This window comes from Dermacentor albipictus, chromosome 1 (genome assembly GCF_038994185.2).
Source record: "Dermacentor albipictus isolate Rhodes 1998 colony chromosome 1, USDA_Dalb.pri_finalv2, whole genome shotgun sequence".
NCBI classification, from domain to species: Eukaryota; Metazoa; Arthropoda; class Arachnida; order Ixodida; family Ixodidae; genus Dermacentor; species Dermacentor albipictus.
This window is the reverse complement of record NC_091821.1, coordinates 435,633,429-435,659,779: the sequence shown is the minus strand read 5'-3', so window position 1 is coordinate 435,659,779 and position 26,351 is coordinate 435,633,429. Positions and strand designations below refer to the sequence as shown.

The following is a 26,351-nucleotide window of genomic DNA, read 5'->3' as shown; positions in this document are numbered from 1 at the left end:
CAATATATATATATATATATATATATATATATATATATATATATATATATATATATATATATATATATATATATATATATATAAATAAATATATATATATATATATATATATATATATATATATATATATATATATATATATATATATATATATATATATAAAATAATTGAGTGCCGCAAATGTGTGTCCAGTTCTGTTCTGCGTATTAAAATAAAAGCTCCCTACATAAAACCTGGACATGTAATGTTGGCTCACGGGCATATCTACAACACACGGATCTGGTGATAGAATGGCTAATTATATTTCAAGAATTCCGCAATTTACTTTCTTTGATGTGGTCATTCGGCATGCGCTACTGGGGGTGTGCCTATTCTTAGCCACTGCTTCAGAACTGTCCCACTCCGGCAGAAGAGGTAAAACGGAATCCGTTAAAATGTTGCTCGCTACGTGTCGCACTTTTTTGTGCACCCGCCTGTCATCACCAAATTGTGCTTTACTTAAGCTTCCCTTTTCAGTGATTCCAGCATGAGCATTGGAAGTGCATATATTTTTTACTCTTGCTGTACCAAGTACGTTAATTGCAGGAAACTGGTCATCGCCATTTCCAGTGCACCAATCATGTTGCAAGTAGAAAAGAAGTCGCCCTTTTCATGACTGGGCGAGTCCGCTACCCTTGGATGTGTTCGGATGCAATGGCACTGCTGTGATGGCGCGCCAGCGAAGAAACCATGCTGGAATAGTATTTAGCTAATCTGGTTTGTACAAAGCTCTTTTGAACGTCTGAACTGTAAAAAAACAAAGGACTAAGGAAGACAGACAAGGACTTTCCTATTCTTGATTTTGGTTTCCGTGTTTTTGTCAATGTGAGTGTTTCAGCCTGAGGGTAATATCTAAAACTACACGGGCGGGGCTTTTTTGCTTAATCTTTGGATAGCATGTATTCCGTCTCACAACCTACCTATGCAACTTTTGGGAAACAATGAAAAGCTGTCGCAGGGATGAGGGCTCAGCAGTTCTCAGGATTTCATTATTTGAAGGCAGTTCTGTTGAATTATTATCACATTGTTACTTTCTAGTCATTTGACTTGCCCCTTTCATTACCAAATTTTTTCTGCTCTTTCTTTGTCAAAACGAAGTGCATTTTTTTCTGTTATCACCCGAATCTTGGTAGATCCCGCATTGTGGGTAGTGCCATCAGCAAAGGGAAAATAAATACTGCCGCTCCTGTCTTTTCAACGCCGCTTACACAGCGGTGATGCGCCTGCGTATGTTTCTTGGGCCCGAAGCTGCTGAAGCTGACATGGCTTCTTCACGTCGCTTTATCAACACCCGTCACGGTGGCTTAGCGGCTATGGTAACGCGCTGCTAAGCACCCAGTCGCGGGATCAAATCCCGTCTACGGCGGCCGCATTTCGACGGGAGCGAAATGCCATAACGCCCGCGTCCCATGCATGGGGGCACGTTACTAATTCCCTGGCGGTCAAAATTAACCCGTACTTCCCCACTATGGCGCGCCTCGTAATCAACTCGTGGTTTTTGCACGCTAAACTCCAGAATTCGATTCAGCTAATCGACACTGCCGACACCGGCGCGCTTCACGCTGCTGCCAGAGGACTGTTTACAGCTGAGCGATCAAAAGGGTCCCGCAGAATTCGCAAGAGTCCGAGAACTCTGTAAAGAACGCTGATGAACACGCACACCGGCGTTCGTACTGAAATGATGGTAACACATATTGAACTCGTACGCGGTTTACTACACAGATCTCAAGTCAAATTCCAAGCGTAGAGGCGATCTTCGACTTGTGGTGCGCCTTTGCCTTGACCGCCTTAGCTGCTGCCTCGCTGGCCTCTTTCCGCGTCAAGCTGAGGAAGATCTGCTCCGGCGACGTGTCCGTGATGAAGAAGTCGTGCAGCTTGATGCGCGTCTTCACCCGAGCCATGTTCGTGAACATTTCGCTCCACAGCATTTGCACGCGAGACATTCGAAACTCGAGCAGGCCCTGCACGAGTGACCAGTGTGTAGGACCTGAACAGCGGTGCCGTTATTACACAAGAAAGACAGGCAAGTCAACCGCGGTTGACATCGAAATAAGACGGGGATCTGTGAGCCGCATTACTGGACCATGTGCTGTGTTGCCCCATGTTTTTCCATGTTGGCTATACGAAAGGGAAGAGAGGCTACCCCGGAATATTTTTTTCTTTGATGTCAACCGCTGTTGAGCCACCTTGACGTTACTCCTGTTACCTTAACGAGATTTATTACCATATTACTCTCACATAAAGTCCTTTACTAAACGTTTACGACATTTTCTTCCTTTGTAGAACACCAGCATTGGCCCACAGTTATTGTTTAGTCGCGCCACCCTTAAAAAAGCGTGTCAGTGTTTCGTTCCGGAATTTTTTTGCTAATTACGCCTTAATTATTATGGCTCGGTACATAACCTTACGCTAATTTGGGGCGTATTACTAGTTCCAAGCTTCATTTTGACATTTTTGGTGATGTTTATCTTTATGACGGGACTCTGACCTTTGAATGTGAAATCAGCGCGCATTCAACGCCATAATCGCTCATGAATTTCTCGGAACGCAAACGCTCTAGAAGTAATATAAAATAACATTGCCCTCTAATTCTAGTGTCTTCAATTTAGTATATACTACAAGTGTATTAAGTACCTATAAATTACCCATAAACCATATTAGGAAATATATACCATATACACATACAATAATGGCGGAATTAACATGGTAGAGAGAGATAGAGAGAGAGAGGAATAAACATTATTATTAGAACAGATTTCTTGAGCCAAAAAGTGGGCCACCTCCTCTGTCCAGGTATTTTTCAATGCAGTATTTGCGTAGTTAGCATAGTGCTTTTTATTATTATATTTATTGATATATTTATTTATTTATTCATTCATTTATTTTCATATACTGTTAGCCCTTCCGGGTTGTTACAGGGTGGAAGATTAACGTTGCGGACCCTGCAGATGAATTGAAGCAATCGCGGCAAAGTTTCAGGGTTGCCAGCTGTGTAATTTTATTATTTACACCCTTTATGTAGCACCTCAGCAGATGACACCTACACCTGCTAATTCACGGACGGGACGCAAATGCCGCCATGAGGTTTTCTGTGGTAAAACCACAACACGAGGTTTCCGAGCTTTTCAGCGCTCAGCGGGGGCCACCTAAGCCTAATATTGGAGAGACAGGTTGAGGAGCAGTGTTGGGCCCTTATATATTCACACACACACACACACACACACTCACACACACACACAAGAAAAGATTTAGGCTAGACTTGTTTCTAAGGGAGCATTCCAGGCAATCCTAAAACATTATTGGCGAAAGCGGCTGACCAGTAGAAAATATCACTTATGCGCAACAAGTTTAGCGAATTCCTTCCCTGCCACTCCGCGTCTTGTGGTATTTCAGATGAGTGCGGAACTGTGATGGTAACACGACGAGGAGAATAACAGGACAAGCGCTGTTTTCTAGGTTCAAGGTTTATCGTTCAGGGTTCTGCGTTATATCAGGAGAATGGTATTGGCGGCGTTTTCTGCTTGTTTGTTTTTTGCAGCGAAGCTGCATGTGGCTAGGCCATCACCGGCACCCGCGAACAACCCGCGAACTAGCTCGTTGGAACACCTCGGCGCAATCGCGCGAACGCGCTCGCGCCACTGCTCACGCGTTCGTCGTCGTCGTCTCCTTCCACAGCTGGCTCCGTTGCCGCTCCGTGCTACAGTGATACAGTGATGGTGAGAAGTGCAGCGGTGGCGTAGAGGTAGAACACCCGCCTCGCGTGCAAGAGGTCCGTGGTTCGAATCCCGGTGCCGACAATTTTCCACCTGATTAAAAAAAAATCCGCGTGTGATGAAATTGCATAAACAGGCCTGGAGTGTGGCCTGATCCCGGTGACGAGAACCGGTAACGCACTCCCTCACAAGAGCAGGATTGGCCACCCTGGTGCAAGTACTTGGTCACAACCTTTTATATGAACAGCACAATCAAACCCCGGCCGTCAGTCCCCAGCAGCTGTGAAGCAACTGACCACGGAGGTGGTCAGACCTGCGACGCAGCAGAGGGTGCTAAGAATCACTGGCTCCGGACAGGCCACCATTGGAATATGAACCTGGCAACGCTTAACGCTAGAACGTTATCTAGTGAGGTGAGTCTAGCAGTGCTATTGGAGGAATTAGAGGGCAGTAAATGGGATATAACAGGTCTCAGTGAAGTGAGGAGGCCAAAAGAAGCATATACAGTGCTAAAAAGCGGGCACGTCCTGTGCTACCGGGGCTTAGCGGAGAGAAGAGAACTACGCGTCGGATTCCTGATTAATAAGAATGTAGCTGGTAACATACAGGAATTCTATAGCATTAACGAGAGGGTGGCAGGTCTTGTTGTGAAACTTAATAAGAGGTACAAAATAAAGATTGTACAAGTCTACGCCCCTACATCCAGTCGTGATGATCAGAAAGTCGAAAGCTTCTATGAAGACGTGGAATCGGCGATTGATAGAGTGAAAACTAAATACACTGGGCGACTTCAATGCCAAGGTAGGTAAGAAGCAGGCTGGAGACAAGGCAGTTGGGGAATATGGCGTAGGCACTAGGAATATCAGGGGAGAGTTATTAGTAGAGTTCGCGGAACAAAATAATATGTGGGTAATGAATACCTTCTTCCGCAAGCGGGATAGCCGAAAGTGGATAATAAAAAGTGTATAATAGCTGTGTCTTACCAGTACTCACCTACGGGGCAGAAACGTGGAGGCTTACGAAAAGGGTTCTACTCAAATTGAGGACGACGCAACGAGCTATGGAAAGACGAATGATAGGTGTAACATTAAGGGATAAGAAAAGAGCAGATTGGGTGAGGGAACAAACGCGAGTTGATGACATCTTAGTTGAAACCAAGAAAAAGAAATGAGCATGGGCAGGACATGTAATGAGGAGGGAAGATAACCGACGGTCATTAAGGGTTACGAACTGGATTCCAAGGGAAGGGAAGCGTAGCAGGGGGCGACAGAAAAGTTAGGTGGGTGGATGAGATTAAGAAGTTTGCAGGGACGGCATGGCAACAATTAGTACATGACCTGGGTTGTTGGAGAAATAGGGGAGAGGGCTTTGCCCTGCAGTGGGCGTAACCAGGCTGATGATGATGATGATGACAGTGATGGATTAGTGCACGAGAATCTGTAAAGCGTCGTTATTATCACAAACAGAGCCTCAATAGCCGAGAAACTGATGTAAATGCAGGTCATGGTTAGAGACTCCCCCGGCATATTGAAGCGCTCGCCTGATGACGAAAGCACTCCTCAGTTAAATTCTGTCCCTAGTACTGAACCACTCGTCGCAAAAAACATCCTTGTATTGTACTATGAGACGAAATAAAATGCTACTTGCCCAGTTCTATATCATTTTCAGAAAGCAAGAATTTATCGAAATTACCCTTGACAACGACGCGGTCGGTCGAAAGATTTCGTTCTCGCTCAACTATACGCGCCGCCGACGGTTCCGCGTTTCAGTATTTTCGTTATCGCGTAGTGCTGTGCTGGTTTTGCTGGCGCCCGAAACTCGCACAAATTGCAAGTAGCAGATAATTCAACTTCCATGGGTGTCGCGGGGTGCTCGAACGGTCTACGCAACTTGGTCAAAAAGCAGCTGCAGCGGTTAATCCACCGCTCTGTCTTGTCTCGGTACCACCGTCTCTCGGATGCCGTTTGACTCAATGACGGCAGGAAAGGGTGGTGATGGCGTATGCAACGTCACCACTCCCCCGGTTGGGTGGCGGGAGATTTCAAATCCGAAAAAGCTATTCGGACCGTTCAGATGCAATTGTCTCGTGAACCAAGTCTTTTCTTGGCCCGAAACAAGCGTTGCGAGGTTTCTGGAATGGTGGTTAACCAGTCCATGTCGGCTTAGCATTTGTCTTTAGTGTCCCGTTAAAGGGCATGAGCCATTTATTGGTAAGAGGTAACTATCGTCATCATCACCAACTATCATCGCTCGAGCGTTGGTGTGTTTTTTCACAGCTGGCTCCGTTGCCGCTCACCACCTGAAATCATCAAACGAAATCCTACGCTTCCTGCGTAGAATTTAATTTCTCTTCTGTCGTCGTAATAGGGAGGCCGCGTTAATATTTTTTTATTTACGGTGGTATGAACCATTCCTTAAATGGCCACGAAAGAGTTCCGGAAAATTTTATAGGCGTGTAGGATACAGCTAATATTATTTGTTCGCACCGCAGTTTGTGTGAAGCGTTTCATATTAAGAGAGCTACTGACGATCACAAGTTACCCTCCTCCATACCATGCATTCTCTCCTCAACTCGTTCGCCGAGTCACCGGGATATGTTCCGCCTTCCCTGGCTCTGCGTCATGATGGCACATCGTGTCGTCTACTTCCGGTTCTCTAGGAGCGAACACGCGAAACTTCTCCAACCTCTCCGCCAGCTGCTTGGCAGTCGACCCCAAGCAACAGCTATGAAGCAGGGTGCTGTGCGAGTATTCTGTCGTAGCGCAAAAAGTGTCTGGTATTCCGGTAACCATAGGCGAGCTGGGCATTTCGACGGACAGCTGGAAGCATAAACTCAAGCTGATGAAGAACTTTAGTGCAGGCGTACGTGAGTTGCCTGGTCGGTCTGCACGATCCAGCCACCCGTTGGCGCAGAGCTTATAACCAGCCAAAAAAAGAGCTAATATTGCTCTAACCAAGTGTAAATCATTTCAAACATTTACAAAACAACGTTTTAACGACTATGCTCCTGTGAAAAAGTTACACCAGCAGCAAAGAATACACTTCGTTACTGCTACGGTGTTTGGTTGAGCTCTCTGCCACCAGGTGGCTGCACCATGCAGACCTTTCATGTTTCCGCTTCTGCTCATCCCGTGAAGCTGCAGGATCAAACGGCCAGGCCCTGTCCCCTTGCGCTTGCGTTTACCCCAATGCTGGGCTCGCGAAACACTGTTGTGGTAGTAATGTTCCAATGTAAAATGACCAGGGGGGGGGGGGCGCAAAACGCGCAAATCCGGAGGTCAATCGGATAGTGACAGTCCGATGCGCAGCAGCCACTCCACTCGTTTGCTGCCTTGCAGAGGGACATGATCTCACAGCTTTACTTATTGCCAGTCGCTACGTATGTAGTCCACAACGCAACAAAGTCGAATCATAGTGCTCGCGAAAAGGCTGAGCCTGACTCTGATTGCGGAGCTCTCGTCAAAATGGAGCACGTTGTAACACAAGCAGATGATGCTTGCTGTGTGCCGGAAGTACTTAACTGTAGTGAGAAATTATTGTGGTGCATTCTCTTTCTGTTACTTTCTTTTTATACTAATATTCTAATAATAATAACTAATATTCTAATATACTAATAATAACTAATATTCCAACTATTACGAACAACATTTGTTCACCATAAGGATGGAAAGATTATTGATGACGCGCCCTCCCAGCCAATCGGATATCTCGCCCTACTCAGGTCATTGGGGAAATGACGTCAAATGGGTAGGGACGGGTTAAAATTCAGCCGAGCGATGATGTGCTGCGATCGGCAGTGATGTAGATTTTTAAAACCTCATAATAAATTACTTGTTTTACACGGAGCACTTAGATGGACCAAATAATTATCAGGACCTACTCTAAGCACTCGTTACGTTTGTACAAAATGTTCAAAATCGTTTCAGGGTCCCTTTAAGGGGCTGACTTGCTGTTGAGTCCTTGGAGTGCCGTTCTGATTTCCGCCTCACTGAAGTCTTCATCTAACTTGGGACTAGGACTGCCAGTGTACCGGCCGTGCTCGACCGTCGGTCGTTGCGGGAGGTATTTGTCGCAGAGTTTCATGACGATTTGCTTCTCGCTCACCGCCCCTTTTTCTTTGTGCCCCAGGACCGGACAGGGTTAACAACAAAACGCTCAAAAACCTGGACGACAAATCTGTTACCAAACTCACGGGCTATATGAACAAGTGCTGGAGAGAAGGCCGCATCCCGGAGCAGTGGAAGAGGTCCAAGGCTATCCTGATACCCAAGCACGGAAAGCCGTTGAGTTTGGAGAACCTACGCCCAATCTCTCTCACGTCGTGCGTGGGTAAGGTCTTGGAACACGCCTTCCTGAACCGTATCAACAGCCATCTAGAAGAGGCGGAAGCCTACCCCCACACCATGATAGGCTTCCGATCCCGCCTGTCCACGCAGGACGTCATGTTACAACTAAAGAACTACATCCTTGACGACAAGGCAAGAAACACCAGAGCCATACTAGAACTAGACCTGGAGAAGGCATTCGACAACGTCGCTCACGAGTCGATCCTTAAACAAGTGTCTAATCTGAACCTGGGGGAAAGGTCCTGCAACTACGTCAGGGACTTTCTGAACGATCGCAAAGCCACCCTCACGGTTGGCGACCTCGAGTCCGAAGAACGAGCCCTGGGAAGTGCAGGTACCCCCCAGGGCTCAGTTATATCTCCACTCCTTTTCAACTTAGTCATGCTAGGTCTCCCCAGCAAACTATGCGAAATCTAAGGAATCCACCACGCTATATACGCAGACGATATAACGATATGGGCAGACCGCGGCAGTGATGGGCAAATTGAACACGCACTACAAACGGCCATTAACAAAGTGGAAGAGTACCTCCAAGGAACGGCCCTCAAATGCTCCCCGAGCAAATCCGAACTACTCCTTTACCGGTCCACGCGCAGAGGCATGCCACCAAAGAGCTACACAGGACCCCGGGAGTACGAGGAAATCGGCCTGTACACCCAAGACGGAAACGCAATCCCCAAAGTAAACAAGATCAAAATCCTCGGAATGATCATTGAGGCCAACGGAGCTAACGGTGAAACCGTGAGGAAGATCGAAGGCAGTCATCAGCGCCACGAGACTCATAAAGAGAATCACCAATAGACACGCGGGCATGAAGGAAGACAACGTCATTCGACTGATCCACTCATTCGTTGTCAGCCACATCGCCTATGTAGCCGCCTACCACAACTGGTACGTCGCGGAAAAGAACAAGATTAACACGCTCATAAGGAAAACGTACAAGATAGCCCTGGGCCTACCGGAATCGACGAGCACCGAGCTCCTGACTCAGCTGGGCATATACAACACCATAGAAGAAATAGCCGAAGCACAACGCATCTCGCAGCTCGAACGCCTGTCGACCACCACGACAGGAAGACACATTATGAACACGCTCGGCATAACGTACCACAACCAGCACGGCCAGAAAATGCAAATCCCCAACAAAATCAGAGAGACCATTACGGTGGCAACCATCCCAAGAAACGTGAACTCCGATTACAACCGAAGTAGACGAAAGGCAAGAGCCGAGGCTCTGCTCCGTTCATTCGGCAGGGACAGAAACGCGCGCTCTGCCGACGCAGCCGAATATGCGAATGGCCAAACATACGCCGCCGTAGTCATAGACGCAGAATCGAAAATCAGAACCACATGCAGTGTATACACCAAACACTCAGAAATAGCGGAGGAAGTCGCGATTGCGCTGGCCCTCACAGAACAGGAATGCGAAGTCGTACTTCGCAAACGGCAGTAAAGAATTATGCCACAGGTAGAATTTCCAAGGAAGCCATGTCCATTCTGGCCAAAGCGGGCAGATCCAAAACCGCGAGCTCGAGGATCATATGGTTCCCGGCGCACGTCACCACGGAAGGCGAACGCTCGCGAACCTTAACGAGACGGCGAACCGGGCGGCGCGAGACAAGACCCGCCGCGCCGAACAGGGCAACGCCTCTCGCACGATAGCGAAAGCTTCTCGAGCAGAACGGGAAAGGCTCACAAGATACAACGACATCACCAGTGCATATTTGAATGCCAGAAGGATATACCCCCCGCCGAGTCCCAAATTGAACAGGAGGCAGGCCGTCGCCTGGCGACGACTCCAGACAAACACGTTCCCTAATTCATTCCGTCTCAAACGCATCTTCCCAGATAAGCATCAGGACGACACGTGCAAATTGTGCCAGAAAGAACCAGCAACACTCAAACACATGCTGTGGGAGTGCAATGTAGTTATAGGAGGGATGGCAGTTACTCCGGAGACCCTGTCGTCGAGGTGGGCCGCCGCTCTGCGCAGCTCAGACCTCGGCATCCAGACGTGGGCATTCCAGCAAGCCCGTGAGGCGGCGTTGAGGCAGGGCCTTGACGTTCCTCCATGGGAGACCTGAGCCCGGGTCGCGTTAAACCTTGCCGGACGTACAAGAAAGTTGTATCCATCCATCCATCCATCCATCCATCCATCCATCCATCCATCCATCCATCCATCCATCCATCCATCCATCCATCCATCCATCCATCCATCCATCCATCCATCCATCCATCCTTTAAGGGGGTGTGAGCCATTCATTGTCTTATGTGACGGACGCATTTAATAAGAGAGGTGATACGAGAATGTGTGTGAATACCTATCATCATGATCACCACCGACCCGGACAATGAATATGTTCGTACCGTTGTTCAAAATTCTGTCATGTCTGTGCCGTGTGCTAAAGAGCTTCGCTGGTTATCCACCTTCACAAAGTGGAACGACTCATTTTTTTTCAATTTGGGCATCAGACGATTATGTTTACGAGCTTTTGAGTCTGTTTCATTGTAGTTTATTTGGCTTTAAATACGGCTCTAACGTGCACAACGGTTCAGGCGTTCATCAGGCACTCAACATTTGACAGAGCGTCCTCACTCGAAAAGCCAAGTAGCCCATTAAAATAAAATGTCTCAGTTTACGCCAACAGGTGAAGCATCGATTGTAGTCGAAAATTATTAAACAGCTATACTAAGTAATTATAATGTGTTTATTGGCCGTCTAAAGTTGTCAACATTCGTTTTGCTGTAATAAGCATGGTGTTATGCGCGCACGTTGCAGACATGAGCACATCTCATTCAATGACGTCAAACGCTCGCTCTGAAAACGTTGGCGTGAGGAAGAGCGGCAGCAACAGCGAGCGAATTGCCCTTCGCGCTGCATCTCGCTTCAACAACTAAGCGGCGAGAACACAAGCTACACGATACCATCAGCCCTCGACGCGCCTAGACTCTGTACCTACCGCAGACCACTTTAAATTCGAGGCCACGCGACCACACCCAGCCGTGCCTTAAGCAGCCGCCGCCGGAACGCTTCCCTGCTGCCTTGCGCGCGATGGAGGACGGCACGCTTCCTCTGCGCCTTCCTCCCTCGCGCGCGCGACATCGAGCCGCCGTGCTTTTCCGTTTACCATCGCATGCTTTCACTTGTAAACACAGCATACGGCACGCTGCCGTTATCGCACTTGGACTTCATACGGAATATCATGTAGGCGGCGACGGCGACGCCTACGGCGAAAATTCCCTTGGAGTGTAGATATAAATAATATCGCAAAGCAAAAAAAAAAAGACGCTCTACACAAAGTTTTCATCCTATATATGAATCTGCTTTGGACGGCGCCTCACATTTCAAAAGTAATTGCGCTTCTGGTGTTACTGTGGCAAAGTGCGCTTATCTAAGGGCTGGAAATCTCACGACTGGGCGTTGTTCCCAATGTGACCTCTCTATTGGTAATAAAGTGGGCTGGGACCTTGCCACACAACCAAGCAGACACTGTCACTTAAACCTATTTTGTCACTGTAGACGGAGAAATTACGTGGCCGTCCTGAGCAAGCCATCGCGTCGAGAACTGGGCCGCGGTTTTTGTAGCCTAACACACCTACCCAGCTATCACTATTTCACAAACATGATGCATAAGTAGAGCAAAATACACCATAATCATTTGCAGAATGCTAAAGGTACGTTCACCGATTCGAAGATGGTGATGAGACATGGTGATTCTCGAGCTAACAGCTCTAATCTGAGTTGCTAGTTTGCGCACCATCTCGCTTAGTTTATCGAACACACCACAGGCGTCTCACATAACGCATGATAACAGGGAGAAAACGACGGCTCAGTGATTATTTCTAAAGCTCCTAATTATTCCAGGAACGTTAACGTTTTGCTACACATGGCACATGACACGCCCCCAATTTTTCGCCAAGTGTGAACACTGCGTGTGGAAGTGTTGTCGGGACATTGGGAAACATACCAGAGACAGCCGCATAACGGTTCGAGCACTGGATAACTCACAACGGCTGTAATCGTAAAGGCTGTAATTGATGAAGACACATTTAACTATGCATGCACATTTGCTATGATGTACCCTCGTCTTCCTCCTGTATAACAAATTTCGTCTCGATGTCAGCTATTGGAAGGTGGACTAAACTAAATGTTGCGCTCTTCGCAAAACACACTTATCAAGTTCCGGAGTACTTGCACACGTAAATTACTCGAAAGGTCGCAATCGACCCACCTACTCTGAACTTTGCGGACACATTCCACATTCCCTTCCCCCCTTATTAACAAGTCCGCAGTTTGGTTCACCGAGGTCACCAAGGTGCATATCGTCCCTCGCGGAACGCATGAAAATAGGCGGGAAACGATCGAGTATTGAGAATTTATTTCCAATGATTGTAATTAGGCCAGAAATGTTTTTTAAAAAATATTATACTCAACGTCTAATATGGGCCCCCATTTCCATTGTATAGAAATTTGATGGCATGTACAATTATCCTAAGACCGTGGGAAACAGCGAATAACTGCTTACTCCCGCTTTCAAGCTCCCACTGAAGCAATTTTTTACAATGGCTAGAATTTAACAGCAGGCATTTACCTTCGGACGTTGAGTGGCCAAACCGTCCACCCCCTCGCCACCACCACCACCGCTCCTTTCACAAATTCGTTCGTGGTGGCAGTTGCAATTCCCCCGGTACAGTGGGCTAAATTCTGCTCTATTCGTTAAACATCCCTGTAGCGTTCCGGACCACTTGGATGCGTAAGTTATTGCAAAGACTGTAATTAACACATATACTCTGTACTTCGCCTACACATTGCGCGAAGCATTCCCCTTACTTTGACGACGTTTACACATGTTATGCTTCATTTAATTCCCCGAAAAACACCGGAGAAACCGACTACGAACCTCGTATAACACGTGAAGATATGGAGAAATTGAGGGTTCAGTATTTATTTCCTAATGTTATTAGTTACAGAAGAAACGCTAACGTTTCACCACACATTAAATTTTATATGCCCTCATGTTTTCATCAGCTATAAACTGTGACGCAGAGTTATATAAGTGACGCAGAGTTGTCCGGGACACGGGGAAACATATATCTGGTAACGGCCATATAACGCTTTCGAACACCTTTTTCGAGTCGTTTTTCGTGAATCCCATATAATAAACTGACGCTCTCATGACACCGACCACGAATCAGGCATACTATGCCTCTTATTCGCTCAGAATGTCAACTTGTGGAACGTTGAGCTCCTTCAGGACACTGGGCAAACTTCCAGCGAGCTTCATAAAATGTGCTTCTGAAGCTTCCGGTATACACCCCACAATTATCTGCCAATTTTCTCCGAATATAGAATTCACACCACTTGTCGTTTTTTCGAGACAGCGCGAAAACATTGTGAGAGTTTTAATAACGCGTCTCCGCAGGCATAACACGAGACTTTACTAGGTGTTATTCATAACTTAATTATGCAGCAAGCTTTAAGATCTTTCTATGCATTGCTGCTAACATTTCTCGTATTCCCTCGAAATATAGCTTAGTTAAATGCAGCGCACTTGAACAAAACACGGACACGCGCGCGCACACACACACACACACACACACACACACACACACACACACACACACACACACACACACACACACACACACACACACACGCACGCACACACACACACACACACACACACACACACACACACACACACACACACACACACACACACACACACACACACACACACACACACACACACACACACACACACACACACACACACACACACACACACACACACACACACACACACACACACACACACACACACACACACACACACACACACACACACACACACACACACACACACACACACACACACACACACACACACACACACACACACACACACACACACACACACACACACACACACACACACACACACACACACACACACACACACACACACACACACACACACACACACACACACACACACACACACACACACACACACACACGCACACGCACACACACACACACACGCACACGCACACACACACACACACACACACACACACACACACACACACACACACACACACACACACACACACACACACACACACACACACACACACACACACACACAGGAAGCACTGAAGAAATTTGGCACTTGCTGCATGCCGTATTTTTATTTTTTTTGGTCCACGATTTTTTTAAGTGCGCTGCTAAATAGCGAAGTCATGAATCATCAACTAGCAGAGCAGTGCAGCTTAATTAAGGGAAGCACTATAGAGAAACAGTAAATAAGTTAATATAGATAAATTACACTGGAATAAGTTTAGTTTCGTTAATTTTGCGCCAGTAACCCAGGGCCGGTACATCTGTGCTACATCGCGGTTGTAAATGTGTTATCTGAATTGAGCCGTTTTCGTCGAAGCGAAAATTCTCGAAACTTGCTAAGATCTGTTTTTGGCACATTTAAGATACACTAGAGTCCGTGTTCAGCGATAAATGTTTAACTAGGCCGGAGCAGACGCTGTCAAAATCCTTGATGTCATGGACCAGTTCGTTGGGGAAGTGCTGCCACGTAAGCGGCCAATTTCAAAGTGCCGTTTCGTCTGCGAACACAAGTCTGTGCCAGGGCCGGCTTTTCAGATGTCATTTTTCCCATAGGCGAAAACAGTTTCTCATATTTGCCTTAAAAAACAGGCGACTAATCGTGCCAAGGCTTATACTAAACAAAGTCGACAACACAATGCGATAGGTCTGCGAAATTCGAGCAAGAACAGTGCCGCGGTGAGTGCAAAATCTTTTTTTGAACACGCGCAGCCAAATATTCAGGACCCTGTATAGAAACCTTGCATCATCTGGTTATCTCAGTGTTATCTATTCGATCGCCCCTGTGTGACGATTGCTTTTGTTTTTCCAAACAGAGGGGTAAATCCGCATGCGCTGCAATGCAGGGCTAACAAGCCTGATTTTCCGTTCTTAACATTATTTGCATGTTCACGGAGACAATCGTTCAGATAGGTTCCTGTCTAACCCACGTTGCATGCGCCACATTTCAAGGGGTTTCGATGCACAACTACCTGCACACGATGGTAATCTTCACACACAGGCACGATCGAACGCGCATAATCACTGAGTCGGCTAGATGGCACGTGAAGCTTGGATGGCTTACTTATGCCCGTGCATACGTAAGCCATCTCTGGCGCCTTATCACGAAGGGAGTTGGCATTCTTGGGCAATTGCAACGTGCCCAGTCAGCAGTGATGGCCCCTTTGTTTTGTATATATATATATATATATATATATATATATATATATATATATATATATATATATATATATATATATATATATATATATACATACAATGAACGAGAAAGGAGTTCAGAGAGGCCCAATTTTTATTAATCCTATCATATGCAGCAATACAAGGGAAATTACCCGTACCTAATAATTGACATAAGGAAAATGATAAATTAATTATAAATTAAAGAAATTAAAAGTGGATGAAAGAAACTTGCCGCAGGTGGGTAATGATCCCACGTCTTCGCATTACGCGTGCGATGCTCTATCAATTGAGCTACCGCGGTGCCATCTTCCCATCCACTTCTGGGGTATATGTATTACTACTAGAACTAGTACTGGCACTCTTAGCCAGCGCCACCACTCACAAACCTTGGTGGTGGATGTGGAACATCCTTTCTGCCGCCGGAGCCACGAGTACGTGATCTTTTGGGTATGAAGGCAACTGGTCAATAAACCCGCATGCGCTACTAGAAGGCATCAATGTTGCCGGATTCGAGACCCTCGTTATGTAATGAACGAGCCAGAAAGGGGTTAACCGAAGAGCCTGATTTTTATTATTCTTATCAGACGTGGCATTGGTCCCCACCTGCGCCAAATTTTGTCATCCACTTTCAATATACCATTGAGTTATCATTTCTTTATTTCAGGTATTAAATACAAGCAATTTTCCCTGTATTGTCCATGGTGCCGTTCTTTGTTGGCGTCCTACAATATATATATATATATATATATATATATATATATATATATATATATATATATATATATATATACATATATACACATACATATATATATATATATATATATGTGTGTGTGTGTGTGTGTGTGTGTGTGTGTGTGTGTGTGTGTGTGTGTGTGTGTGTGTGTGTGTGTGTGTGTGTGTGTGTGTGTGTGTTTAATGTCGTTATCCCTCTGTTTCTTCTATATAGCACCTTGTATCACTCACTAAAATTTCAGTTGGCACTGAGTGTTGTTCCTCTTTCCTTTCTGTGTCCCCTGTCCAGGTTAGCGCTGCACCACACAGTCTCATGGAAAACCAACTAGCCCAAACCATCACCCTTTTAAATTAAATGTAAAAGCTTTCTTTCGAATTCACCTCTACACCAGATTTCATCGAGGTCAGCTAGCAACAACACGGCTTTTCTGAGTTTTAAAAGAAATGCCCAGATGAAATGGAATTCACATTTCATTGTCATTAACCTGCAACGAACGCCTCGTCACGTCTATCGCGCACGAGTCGGGAGGGTCTATGTACGAGGAAGCTTTAGCTCCAATGCTCCTATATAAATACATGTAAAATGAAAATTTGCTTTTCTCGGCAACCACAGCACCAAATTTGACGAGGCTTGCCGCATTTAAAAGAAAAACGTAAGATCGAGTTATCGATTTCGGTCGGCAATGTTTTATTAAAAGTTGGCAAAATCAAAATTTTTCAGAGAACGAAACTATCAAGTTTACAACTCTGTAACTCAGCAAGAAAAGCCATAGCGCAATTCTGTGAACTGCATCTCATAGTACATCTAAAGCGGACAAGATTAATGTGTTGCCCTAAAATCTGCAAAAACTCAGCAATGCGGAAATACAGCTTTTGCAGAACCCTTTTACAGAACGTAAGAAATTCACGTGAGATATAACTTGACATATCAAATTTGTCCTCTTTGAGAGATCTAAAGGATTCCGTTTACAGAACCGCGACATCTGTTCCTGATGCAGATTTCTGAATTTGTACACATAGTGCTTCTATATTTTTTCGATCTTTCGTATTTTTGAAAATTCTTGTAATACAATTCAGGCCCGAAATTGAAATTCCGCTTGCAACAGCCACTATAATTTACCTTTCTCCCTCAAATGCAACAAATTCCGACAAAATCGGTCCAGGGGTTAGCTCATGAAAGCGCTTTTGTGTTTTACATGTATTCGAATGGGCCGCGTCAGAGTTGGGCCCGAACTAAAGCTTTCTCTTAAGGCTTCTTCTTTTGTTTTGGAGCGTGGTATTTGATTTACGCACTCCCAAAGCGATGCTTTCAGAGTTTTCATAAAGTAAAGCCTCACCTCGTAGCTGTACACGAGCTCCGCCTCGGGGAAGTTTGCACGCACGGCATTAGCGACGTCTTGGTGGTAGGAGAAGTCCTGCTGGCGGTCTGGGTACGTCTTTACCGTGATGGTGTAGCCCTTCCCAAACTTGTCCTTCAAATGTGCCAGCGACCCCAGGCACTGCAGCTTGCCGTCCCCCAGGATGGTGATGCGGTTGCACAAGAACTCCACATGCGATAGGCTGCACATTCCGTAGAAAAACAAAATTGACAACAATTAGATTTTTTGTATACATCAACAAACTATGTTTATCTAAGCGACTTTGAATAATGCTGCAGTTTCGCCCGAAAGGTGAAACATCCATTGCGATAGTAAACTATTAGAGAACTATGCGAAGTAAGGATAGTAGTTTTGCCAACCATATAAACTTATAAACATTCGCTTACTAAATAAATTAACAAGCATGGTGCCATGCGCGCAAGCAAACACGAACACATCTCACTCGATGACCACGGAAACTTGCTCTCAAAACGCTGGAGTGAGGAAGCGTGGCAGCAGCAGCGAGCGAATTGACATTCGTGCTGCAACACGCGTCAATGCTAACTAAGCCGCGAAAACACAGCGCATGAGGGACTCTGTCCCCGTCGCCGATTGCTTTCAATATAGCGCGACCCGGGCGGGCGCGCGCTGCTTGGCAGCAGCCACCGCCGTCGTCATACCACAGGCTTCACGCTCGTGGTCGGGATGACATAACGGTCATGCCATCGTCGTCATTCCAGCTTCGTCGCCTGACTATGATCATGCTGTCGTCGTCACGCCTTCTACGCTGACACAGTGCCCCGTGTTCTCTAATAGCTCGGGCTACAGGTATGTGCTCATTGTCGCGGTACCGTCATAGTAATTGCATCGTCGTAATTCCAGCTTTGTCATCCGACTGTCGTCATGCCATCATTGTCAAGTCATTGTAATGCAGTCGTCATATTTTCGTTGTCATAACGTCATCATTATGCGGTTGCGGTTGCTCCATCGTCATCATTGCGCCATCTTTGTCAACTTGACGTCGTCATACAGTCGTCGTCACGTATTCGTTTTCATACGATCGTCTTAACGCCATCGGGGTCGAAAAATCGCCCTTATTCTAAATTGCCGTTAGACTCCAGTCATACCGTCATCGTCACTCCGCCGTCGTCCCACAGTGTTCGCCATACCGTTGTCGTCATGCCATCGTTGTTTCCGTGTCGGTGGACCATCCTCATCAACTGAGAAATGTCAACCCATTGTCGTCATTCTGTCGTTATTATGCTTCCCACGTGGTTCCCTGTTCGTGTCACAGCAATGTACACTGATACCGGAAACAGTACATAAAGCATATGGCGGAAGCAATCCGAATTTTTATTAAAGATATTTAGTAAACGTGACTTCAGCATTATGACGAGTCACTACATTGCTTGAATGCTAATCGCATTGCCGTGGACAGTCATCGTGAGATGGGCTGTGAGTAAGTGAGTGAAACAAGTTTATTTTGTCCACTATAGACGTAAGTAAACTCCACGCCACCTGGCTAGGCCCACTCGGGGACCATCAGGTGGAACCTGACAGCCCTGTCGCGAGCCCTCTGGACTGCCAGGATTTGAGAGGTCGGATCCTGGGCCCTAATCAGCTTCATCATTTCCTCGTGAGTGAAAGGGGGACCGGCAGAGGCGCAGCCCCACAGGACATGTTCGAAGTCCGCATAATAACCACACAGAGGGCAGTCCGGGTTTGGGAACCGTTCGGGGTACATTGTGTGCAGCGGGGCTCGGGTAAGTGCTTGTTTGCAGAAGTCTGAGAGTGACTGCCTGAGCCCTGCACAGCGAGGAGTGCGGCGAAGGTAGGAGTCTTCTTGACAGATAATTGTATTTGCAGATTTCGTTGTACGAGCAGAGAGGCTCGGGTCGCCCAGGAGAGGACGCGTTGCCCGGCGCACGGTCAGTCAAACCTCGTGCAGCCGAGTGCGCCTCCTCGTTGGGATTGATCGAGGCACCCTCAATGGTTCCAAGGTGCGCAGGGAACCAGGACAAAGAGTGATGTTTCATGTCTTTGGCACTTCGGATGATACGTAGGGCCTGGGGAGCCACCATTCCCATCTGAAAGGCCCTGACAGCGGCCTTGGAATCCGAATAAATCGTGTCATGTACACTGTCCGTCAATGCAAGAGCAATAGCAACTTGCTCTGCAACGCTGGAATTATAAGTGCGGACGGTAGCGGAGCTAAGGATTTTAGAATCACAGTCGATGACCACTGAGGAGAAGGCCTCTTCTTGAACGTACGAAGCAGCGTCTACGAAGCATGTTCGGCCCTTGTTCAAGCGGGCACTGGCGAGCAGAGCTTTACCCCTGGCTCGTCTTCGTCCTTCGTTGTAGGTGGGATGCATATTTCGTGGCATCCGGTGTATGTAAATCTTGGACCTGACGTCGCTGGGCAGCTTCACAGCGTCGAGACTGACGACCATGGGGTTACGTCCCAGCTTGCCAACTATGGCTCGGCCCGCTGGGGTACCGGAGAGTCTGACAAACTGGGAAAATTCTTGGGCTTCAACGATTTCTTCGAACGTGTTGTGAATTCCCAGATTGAGGAGGTCTTTTGTGTGCGTTCGGATGGGAAGGCCGAGGGCAAGCTTGAAGACTCTTCTGATTAGGGCATTGATCTTGTTGCGCTCCGATACGAGCCAGTTGTGCATAGCCCCTGAATAAGCGAGGTGGCATAGCACGAAGGCGTGGATAATCCGGATCAGATTGTCTTCCTTGATTCCGCGGTACCTGTTGGCGATTCTTCGGATCAGGCCGAGGGCGCTTTCGGTCTTGGAACAAATGCATTTGAGGGCGGCTCCATTGGCCCCGTTCGACTCGATAAACATCCCTAGGACCCTGATAGTGTCTACCCGCGGTACTGGGGAGCCCTTGCCGGTGAATAATGTAATGTGGCTCTCTGTTGCTGGCTTCCAGGACCGGTATGAACCGCCTCTGGGCCTCTTCTTGTAGAGCAAGAGCTCGGATTTAGCGGGCGAGCACCTTAGCCCGGTGGGGACAAGATACCGCTCCGTCACATTGATAGCCTCTTGCAAAGCACCCTCGACCTGCCCTTCACATCCACTGGAGCACCAGATGGTGATGTCATCCGCGTAGATCGTGTGGTTAATGTTGGGGATTTTGTTCAAGGCCCTCGACAGGTTTATCAGGGAGATGTTGAACAGCGTCGGGGATATCACCGCCCCCTGAGGTGTTCCCTTTGGCCCCAGCTGGATTTCGTGGGTCAAAAACTCGTCAATCTTGAGTCTAGTGCACCTTGAGGTAAGGAAGGATCGCACGAAATTGTACGCCCGTTTGCCGACGTTAAACTCTGTCAGGCTCTTGAGAATAAAGGCGTGCGATATGTTGTCAAAAGCCTTTTCCAGATCCAAGCCGAGAATTGCCTTAGTGTCGGCGGAGGTAGAGTCAATGATCTGGTGCTTGATTAGTCTCATGGCGTCCTGAGTCGAAAGCCCCGACCGAAAGCCAATCATGTTGTGTGTATAGCATTCGTTAGACTCGAGATGGTCAGTGAGGCGGTTAAGCATGGCGTGCTCGGCCGTCTTTCCAACACACGACGTCAGGGAGATGGGCCTTAGATTGTCGATGCTCGGCGCCTTACCTGGCTTCGGTATGAGTACTGTGTAGGCTGCTTTCCAGCTCTTGGGAATGAGGCCGCTGCACCAGATATCATTCATCTTGCGTGTAAGAAACTCGATTGAGGCGTCATCGAGATGCTTGAGCATCTGGTTGGTGATCCCGTCGGGCCCAGGGGCAGATGTGCCGTTGAGGGATGCGAGAACTCGCTTGACCTCAGCTACGGTGAAATCCTCGTCCATAGATGGTACGTCACGCCCTTCGTACTCGGGAAACTGGGGGGGGGGGGGGCACCGGATCGTCCGTGGCCGCCAGGTACTTGTCTATGAGGTGCTCCGTGACTGCCTCATCTGGAGTCGAGTCGGTGGCCAAATGGACAGCTTTCGCCAAAGCTCTCTTCTGGTTGGACTTGGTGTTGCCATCGTGCAGTAGGCGCTTAAGGAGACCCCAGCTCTTACCGTTCTTGAGCTGGCCCTCCACCGAGTCGCACAGCTCGTCCCATTGCTGCTTGCATAGCACCTTGCAATGAGCCTCTATCATCTTGTTTATATCGGAGATGGGCTGTGCCGTTATTTTTTCCCAGCATTTTCAACCAACCAGCTCTGCTTTCTTTCTGTGGACAAGCTGAACTGAGCCTCAGATTCCTGCGCAGTCATCGACGCAGCTCCAGTTCCAAAAGCGCTGAAGTTACCACTGGCATCCGACGTCAACTTCGCAAGCCTTCTTCCATTTGCGCGTCTGGCCGCAACTAACACAACCGTTGGCGTGCATTAGGGTGCTGCTCCGGTTTAGGAGCTACCACATTCGGCCGCTTCACCTCCGACGCTGCTTTGGTCCGTACATTGCATGGCGGACGAGGTGCCTATCAAGGCCACCAGCTCGCTAATGGTGGCAATGTTTCTCCTAGAATATTCTACAGTAAATGTCTTCATCAAATGTGTATTCTGCGCTATCGCTGTCTGCTTCACAGGCAGTGCTACTTCGTGGATAGGAACAGGTACTGAGGACAAAAACCCTAACTGTCAACCTGGTCGCTGGGAACTCGTTGAATCTGAGCCGGTAGAATATGCGGATTCCACGCACTGTGGGAATAGATGAAAGCGAAGCTTGCTGTGCTGTTTGAGTGAGAAGAATTAGCAGTGATTTTGACGGTGAATGTGTAATTTTTTAGCGTTTCGTCCAATACGAGAGTGGTGAGTAGATGTTAAACGTGACCTTGCGTGTACCGCTGCTTTTTATATGCATAGTACACAGAACACAAAGGGAAACGAGTTTGCTTGAGGCGTTTTTGTGCGCCATTGTTCATAATATCTAAGAGGGTTTAGGATTAGCATTGCCTCACAAAGCGCATTGCATCGTGGCAGAAGTATTCAGCTTTATATGAATTATGGGCCTGTACTTGCCAAAATTACCATTGAATTATGAGGCACGCCATAGTGGCGGACTCCGGATTAATTTCGGTACCCTGGTGTTCTTATATTTGCACCAAAATCTAAGTGGAATATAATTTTTTTTATTTTGTCCCCGACGAAATGCGGCTGCCACGGTCAGGATTGAACCAGCGACCTCGAGCAATGCCATAGCCGTCAAGCTATCGCGGTAGGCACACAACCATTGATTTGACGTGCGACCGCTACCGTAGTGTCACCTAGACTCTACGGTGTCTTTATGCAGCTTTCCTCTGCGCACCCTGCGTCAATTGTGCGCTTCAGAAATTTGTATAGTGTTTATTTTTCATCAGTAGCAAGAGTGTAACGTACTGTACCTTCAGTTTTCCCGCAACCGCTGTTTCCCTGCCTTCTCACGTCATCTTTGCCCTCTCCCGCTCTCTCCTTTACAGGAACTGCAAGAGTAAGAATCGAAGCACTCGTTTCGCGAGTGCTTCGGTTCTACCCATTATCTGCCTCCTCTAGCCATTCCTCTTTACGTTCCCTCTGGACCAGCACGTTAGTAGAAAGGTAAGCGAGCAGTCCCTGCAATGCTTTTGAGGGAGGTCACGGATAATTGCAGCTGTCAAGAGGCTAATGTGACATCCAGGGAGCTCCAGAGAGCTGTGTGCACGTACCGCGCGATGGAATGGTCCAAACGAGTTTTTCGCGTCGACTTTCCTCTCTGACACGCTCCTGCCCTCCAACGATGCGTGCAAGACAACAACTTCGGCAGCAGTAGCGCCAAAGTCGAAGGAAGAGGTAAAGAAAGCTTCGCTTTAATAATCCTACCACGATATAAAGGTGTACTGGAGATTTACAGTTTAATCCGTCGACCCAGTAGCTGCGTCTAGGTCGACGAATCGTCGACTCTGAACTGGTAATGCTGCTACCCGGATAGAAAACAGTACTCGAGGTCGTTCCCGTCGACGCAATTGCTGGCCCGCCGGCCGTCGACTCCTAACTGCAGACATTTGTGCTATCCGTGTACGAGCAGGTCCGTAGTCGTTGCGCCACCGCTAGGTCACTCTGAAGTGGTTGCGACGGTACCCACTTGGGAAATGGCAACGACAACAAAAGGTCCTGTGGGTGCAGAAAAACCAGACAGACGCTGGTGCCTGGTGGCCGCAAATTATATTTTAGCCCAGCCCGCTCAATCAGTCGGAAGCCTGATTCCGTCGATTCCACTGCTCGCGCGCCATCAGCGTGTTGGGCCTGTCATCGTCGTCTTTTGTGACCGGACCATTGTGGCACGCGGTAGTGCGCTACAGGGCCCCCCTTCCAGCGAAGAAACCGCGAGCTGGACGAATGGCGGTGGTGGTGAATGTGACAGCAGAAGTGGCAAAAGTGTCAGAGTAGGCCGGGTTCAGACGGTCGACGGAGACCTTATTTTCCCGGCCGTTTATGAGCAAAAGAAAGTTTTTAGGCGCACGCTTGAGTACTTTGGCCGGATCATCACACGGGCGCCGTAAGGAAGGACGCACATAGCCATGGCGCACAAAGCCCTACGCTATATATCTAGACAATAAATAGGGTGCTTTCTTAATCCTGGCTTTGAATAACTGATTTCAACATGACCATCGGAACCTTTCTCTGTGCAACTGCATAACATCAAGGCCTTACGCGAGAGAGGCCGCAGCTGTTCCTGACGCAGTATGGACATAACCGCTCCACAAAGGTGAACACGTGCGCTCCTTTAAGCATTACATAAAAGGTGAGCAAGAGTGCTACCGGTGAACAGCAGAGAAACACCAAATTCCTGCGTGTATTTTTCTGAACACGGAAGGCGAGGTGGTGGACTCATCAGTTTACGGCCTGAATTTAAGCGCAGTACGGGCCTTGTGCACAAGTACGTCACGAGGGCGGGCCTCTTGCCTTCATCGACGCTTGGTGGTTGCACCGCCAAAACTTAGTAAATCACGTGCTCTGCTAAAGAATGCGCATAGCGCACGAGAATTAAGTGTATACTTGGTTATTCCGGAAATACTAAGCGTTAATAAAATGTAGAGGGTGCGGAAAAATTATTGGGGGCGAGCTCCACCACTGGAACGGCTGGCGCTGCCGTCAGCATGATGTATGAGGGATCACGAGGACACAGCTGCCGCGATGGCAGCATCGGCGGCTTCGGGAGTGGAGAAGCGGAACTGAGAATGAAGGTTTTCAACCAAGTAGTGTGAGGCGTAGCCACGCTAAGGTTCGCAGCGCGGCTATGATAAATAATGAGACAACGAAGGACTCGCAGAAATATAGTGAGTGGTGGCAAAGGGCGATCGCGTATCCCCGTGCATGACGACGTTCATATGCCAGCATAACGAAAGTATTTTTGAATAGGCCCCGGAAGCATCCGCTAAAAGATAATCGCTTATGTCCTGTCGAATGCTCGTATACTATCACCTAAATCACATCACGGTGTGCACGCGTATAATACTGCACGACCATGAAGGAAAAAAACAACTAGCTGAGCAGAATACGGGACACAAGCGGACCGTACTGCGCTGTGTCCTGTCAGCTCGTTATTTTGCCGCTTATTTTCCGGTAAGAAGTTGTGTCAGCGAAATTTCATTCAATCGCTTTTGAAATATACCATGTTTCGCGTAACTTTTTTAGATATAGAAAACATTTTTGAAATTGTCTCTGAAAGCCCAATTTAGCCTCTTAAGGTGTATTATTACGCTGACATTACTTCCTTAAGAAATGTCAATATATAGGTTGCCAATTAAAAATGTTTGCCAACACCCTTTTCAGTTATTCAATTTGCGTTACTCGTTGAAATCGCGAAATTGAGCAGCAGGGCAGCCTTTCCTGATTTGCAGAAACCCCAACTCTAGAGCCACTTGATTATGTCACATACGTCTCTAAAATGAGGCCCTCAATATTGTCACGCGCTAAGGCAAGAATAAGCAGCAGGATCAGCAGCCAGACACGAAAATGTCAGACACAAGGAGGACGGTTCACCAGCCGGCGCAAGATCCTTGACTTCGTCGTCTTCAATCACCGTTTTTGCTGGGCACGCGCCGCTGGCTCAAAACACCAGGTGGCATTATTCCCCCTCCCAACGGAGCATCGACTCGATGCTCAAACACAAAACGTACATGGAAACTACACAAATTAGGTAAGACAAAAAAAACGCGGGGGGGGGGGGGGGGGGAACGCGCTAGCACACATACGGAAATGCACACGGAAAAGTGTCTTCTGCGGTTGGGAACAAAAAAAAAAAACGCTTCACAGTTTGTTGGAGGAAGTCGCAACGACAGCGAAAAAAAAAAAGGTTCTTTCACTAGTACACTTCACCGTGTAAAATACGGCTTGAGGCGGACCACATGTACAGTCTCTGCGCGTGGTAAACAGCGCTTGGACGTTGGCAGGTCTCCATCTGGGATCACTTCATAGTTCACGGCGCTGACACGCCTTAGTACTGTGTATGGTCCGAAGTACTTGCTGAGGAGTTTCTCGCTGAGGCCTCGCCGTCTAATGGGTGTCCAAACCCAAACTTGGTCACCAGGCTCATAGGTCACTTGTCTATGGTGGAGATTGTACCTTATTGCATCGGTACACTGCTGCTGTCTTATGTGCACGCGGGCCAGTTGACGCGCTTCCTCGGCGCGCTGAATGTACTCCTCGACGTCAGGAGCTAACTGGTCGAGCTGGTCGGTATCTTCATATGGCATCATGGCGTCTAGCATAGTTTGGACATCTCGACCATAAACGAGGCGGAATGGCGGGAAGCGTGTAGTTTCCTGCGTGGCAGTGTTGTACGCAAACGTTACGTACGGTAGGATTTCGTCCCACGTCTTGTGCTGCACATCCACGTACATAGCGAGCAT

The 26,351-nt window shown here is 47.6% G+C and overlaps 1 protein-coding gene across 1 annotated transcript; it reads right to left on the bottom strand.

The window, feature by feature from the left end:
* Positions 1-1,769: 1,769 nt before the first annotated feature.
* Positions 1,770-26,351, bottom strand: LOC135907757 (ABC transporter A family member 7-like). Its single transcript, XM_065439487.1, has 3 exons — positions 26,299-26,351; positions 17,474-17,696; positions 1,770-2,000 (listed from the first exon to the last, which is right to left on the bottom strand). The coding sequence occupies exons 1-3, from the start codon at positions 26,349-26,351 to the stop codon at positions 1,770-1,772; spliced, it is 507 nt and encodes a 168-aa protein (XP_065295559.1).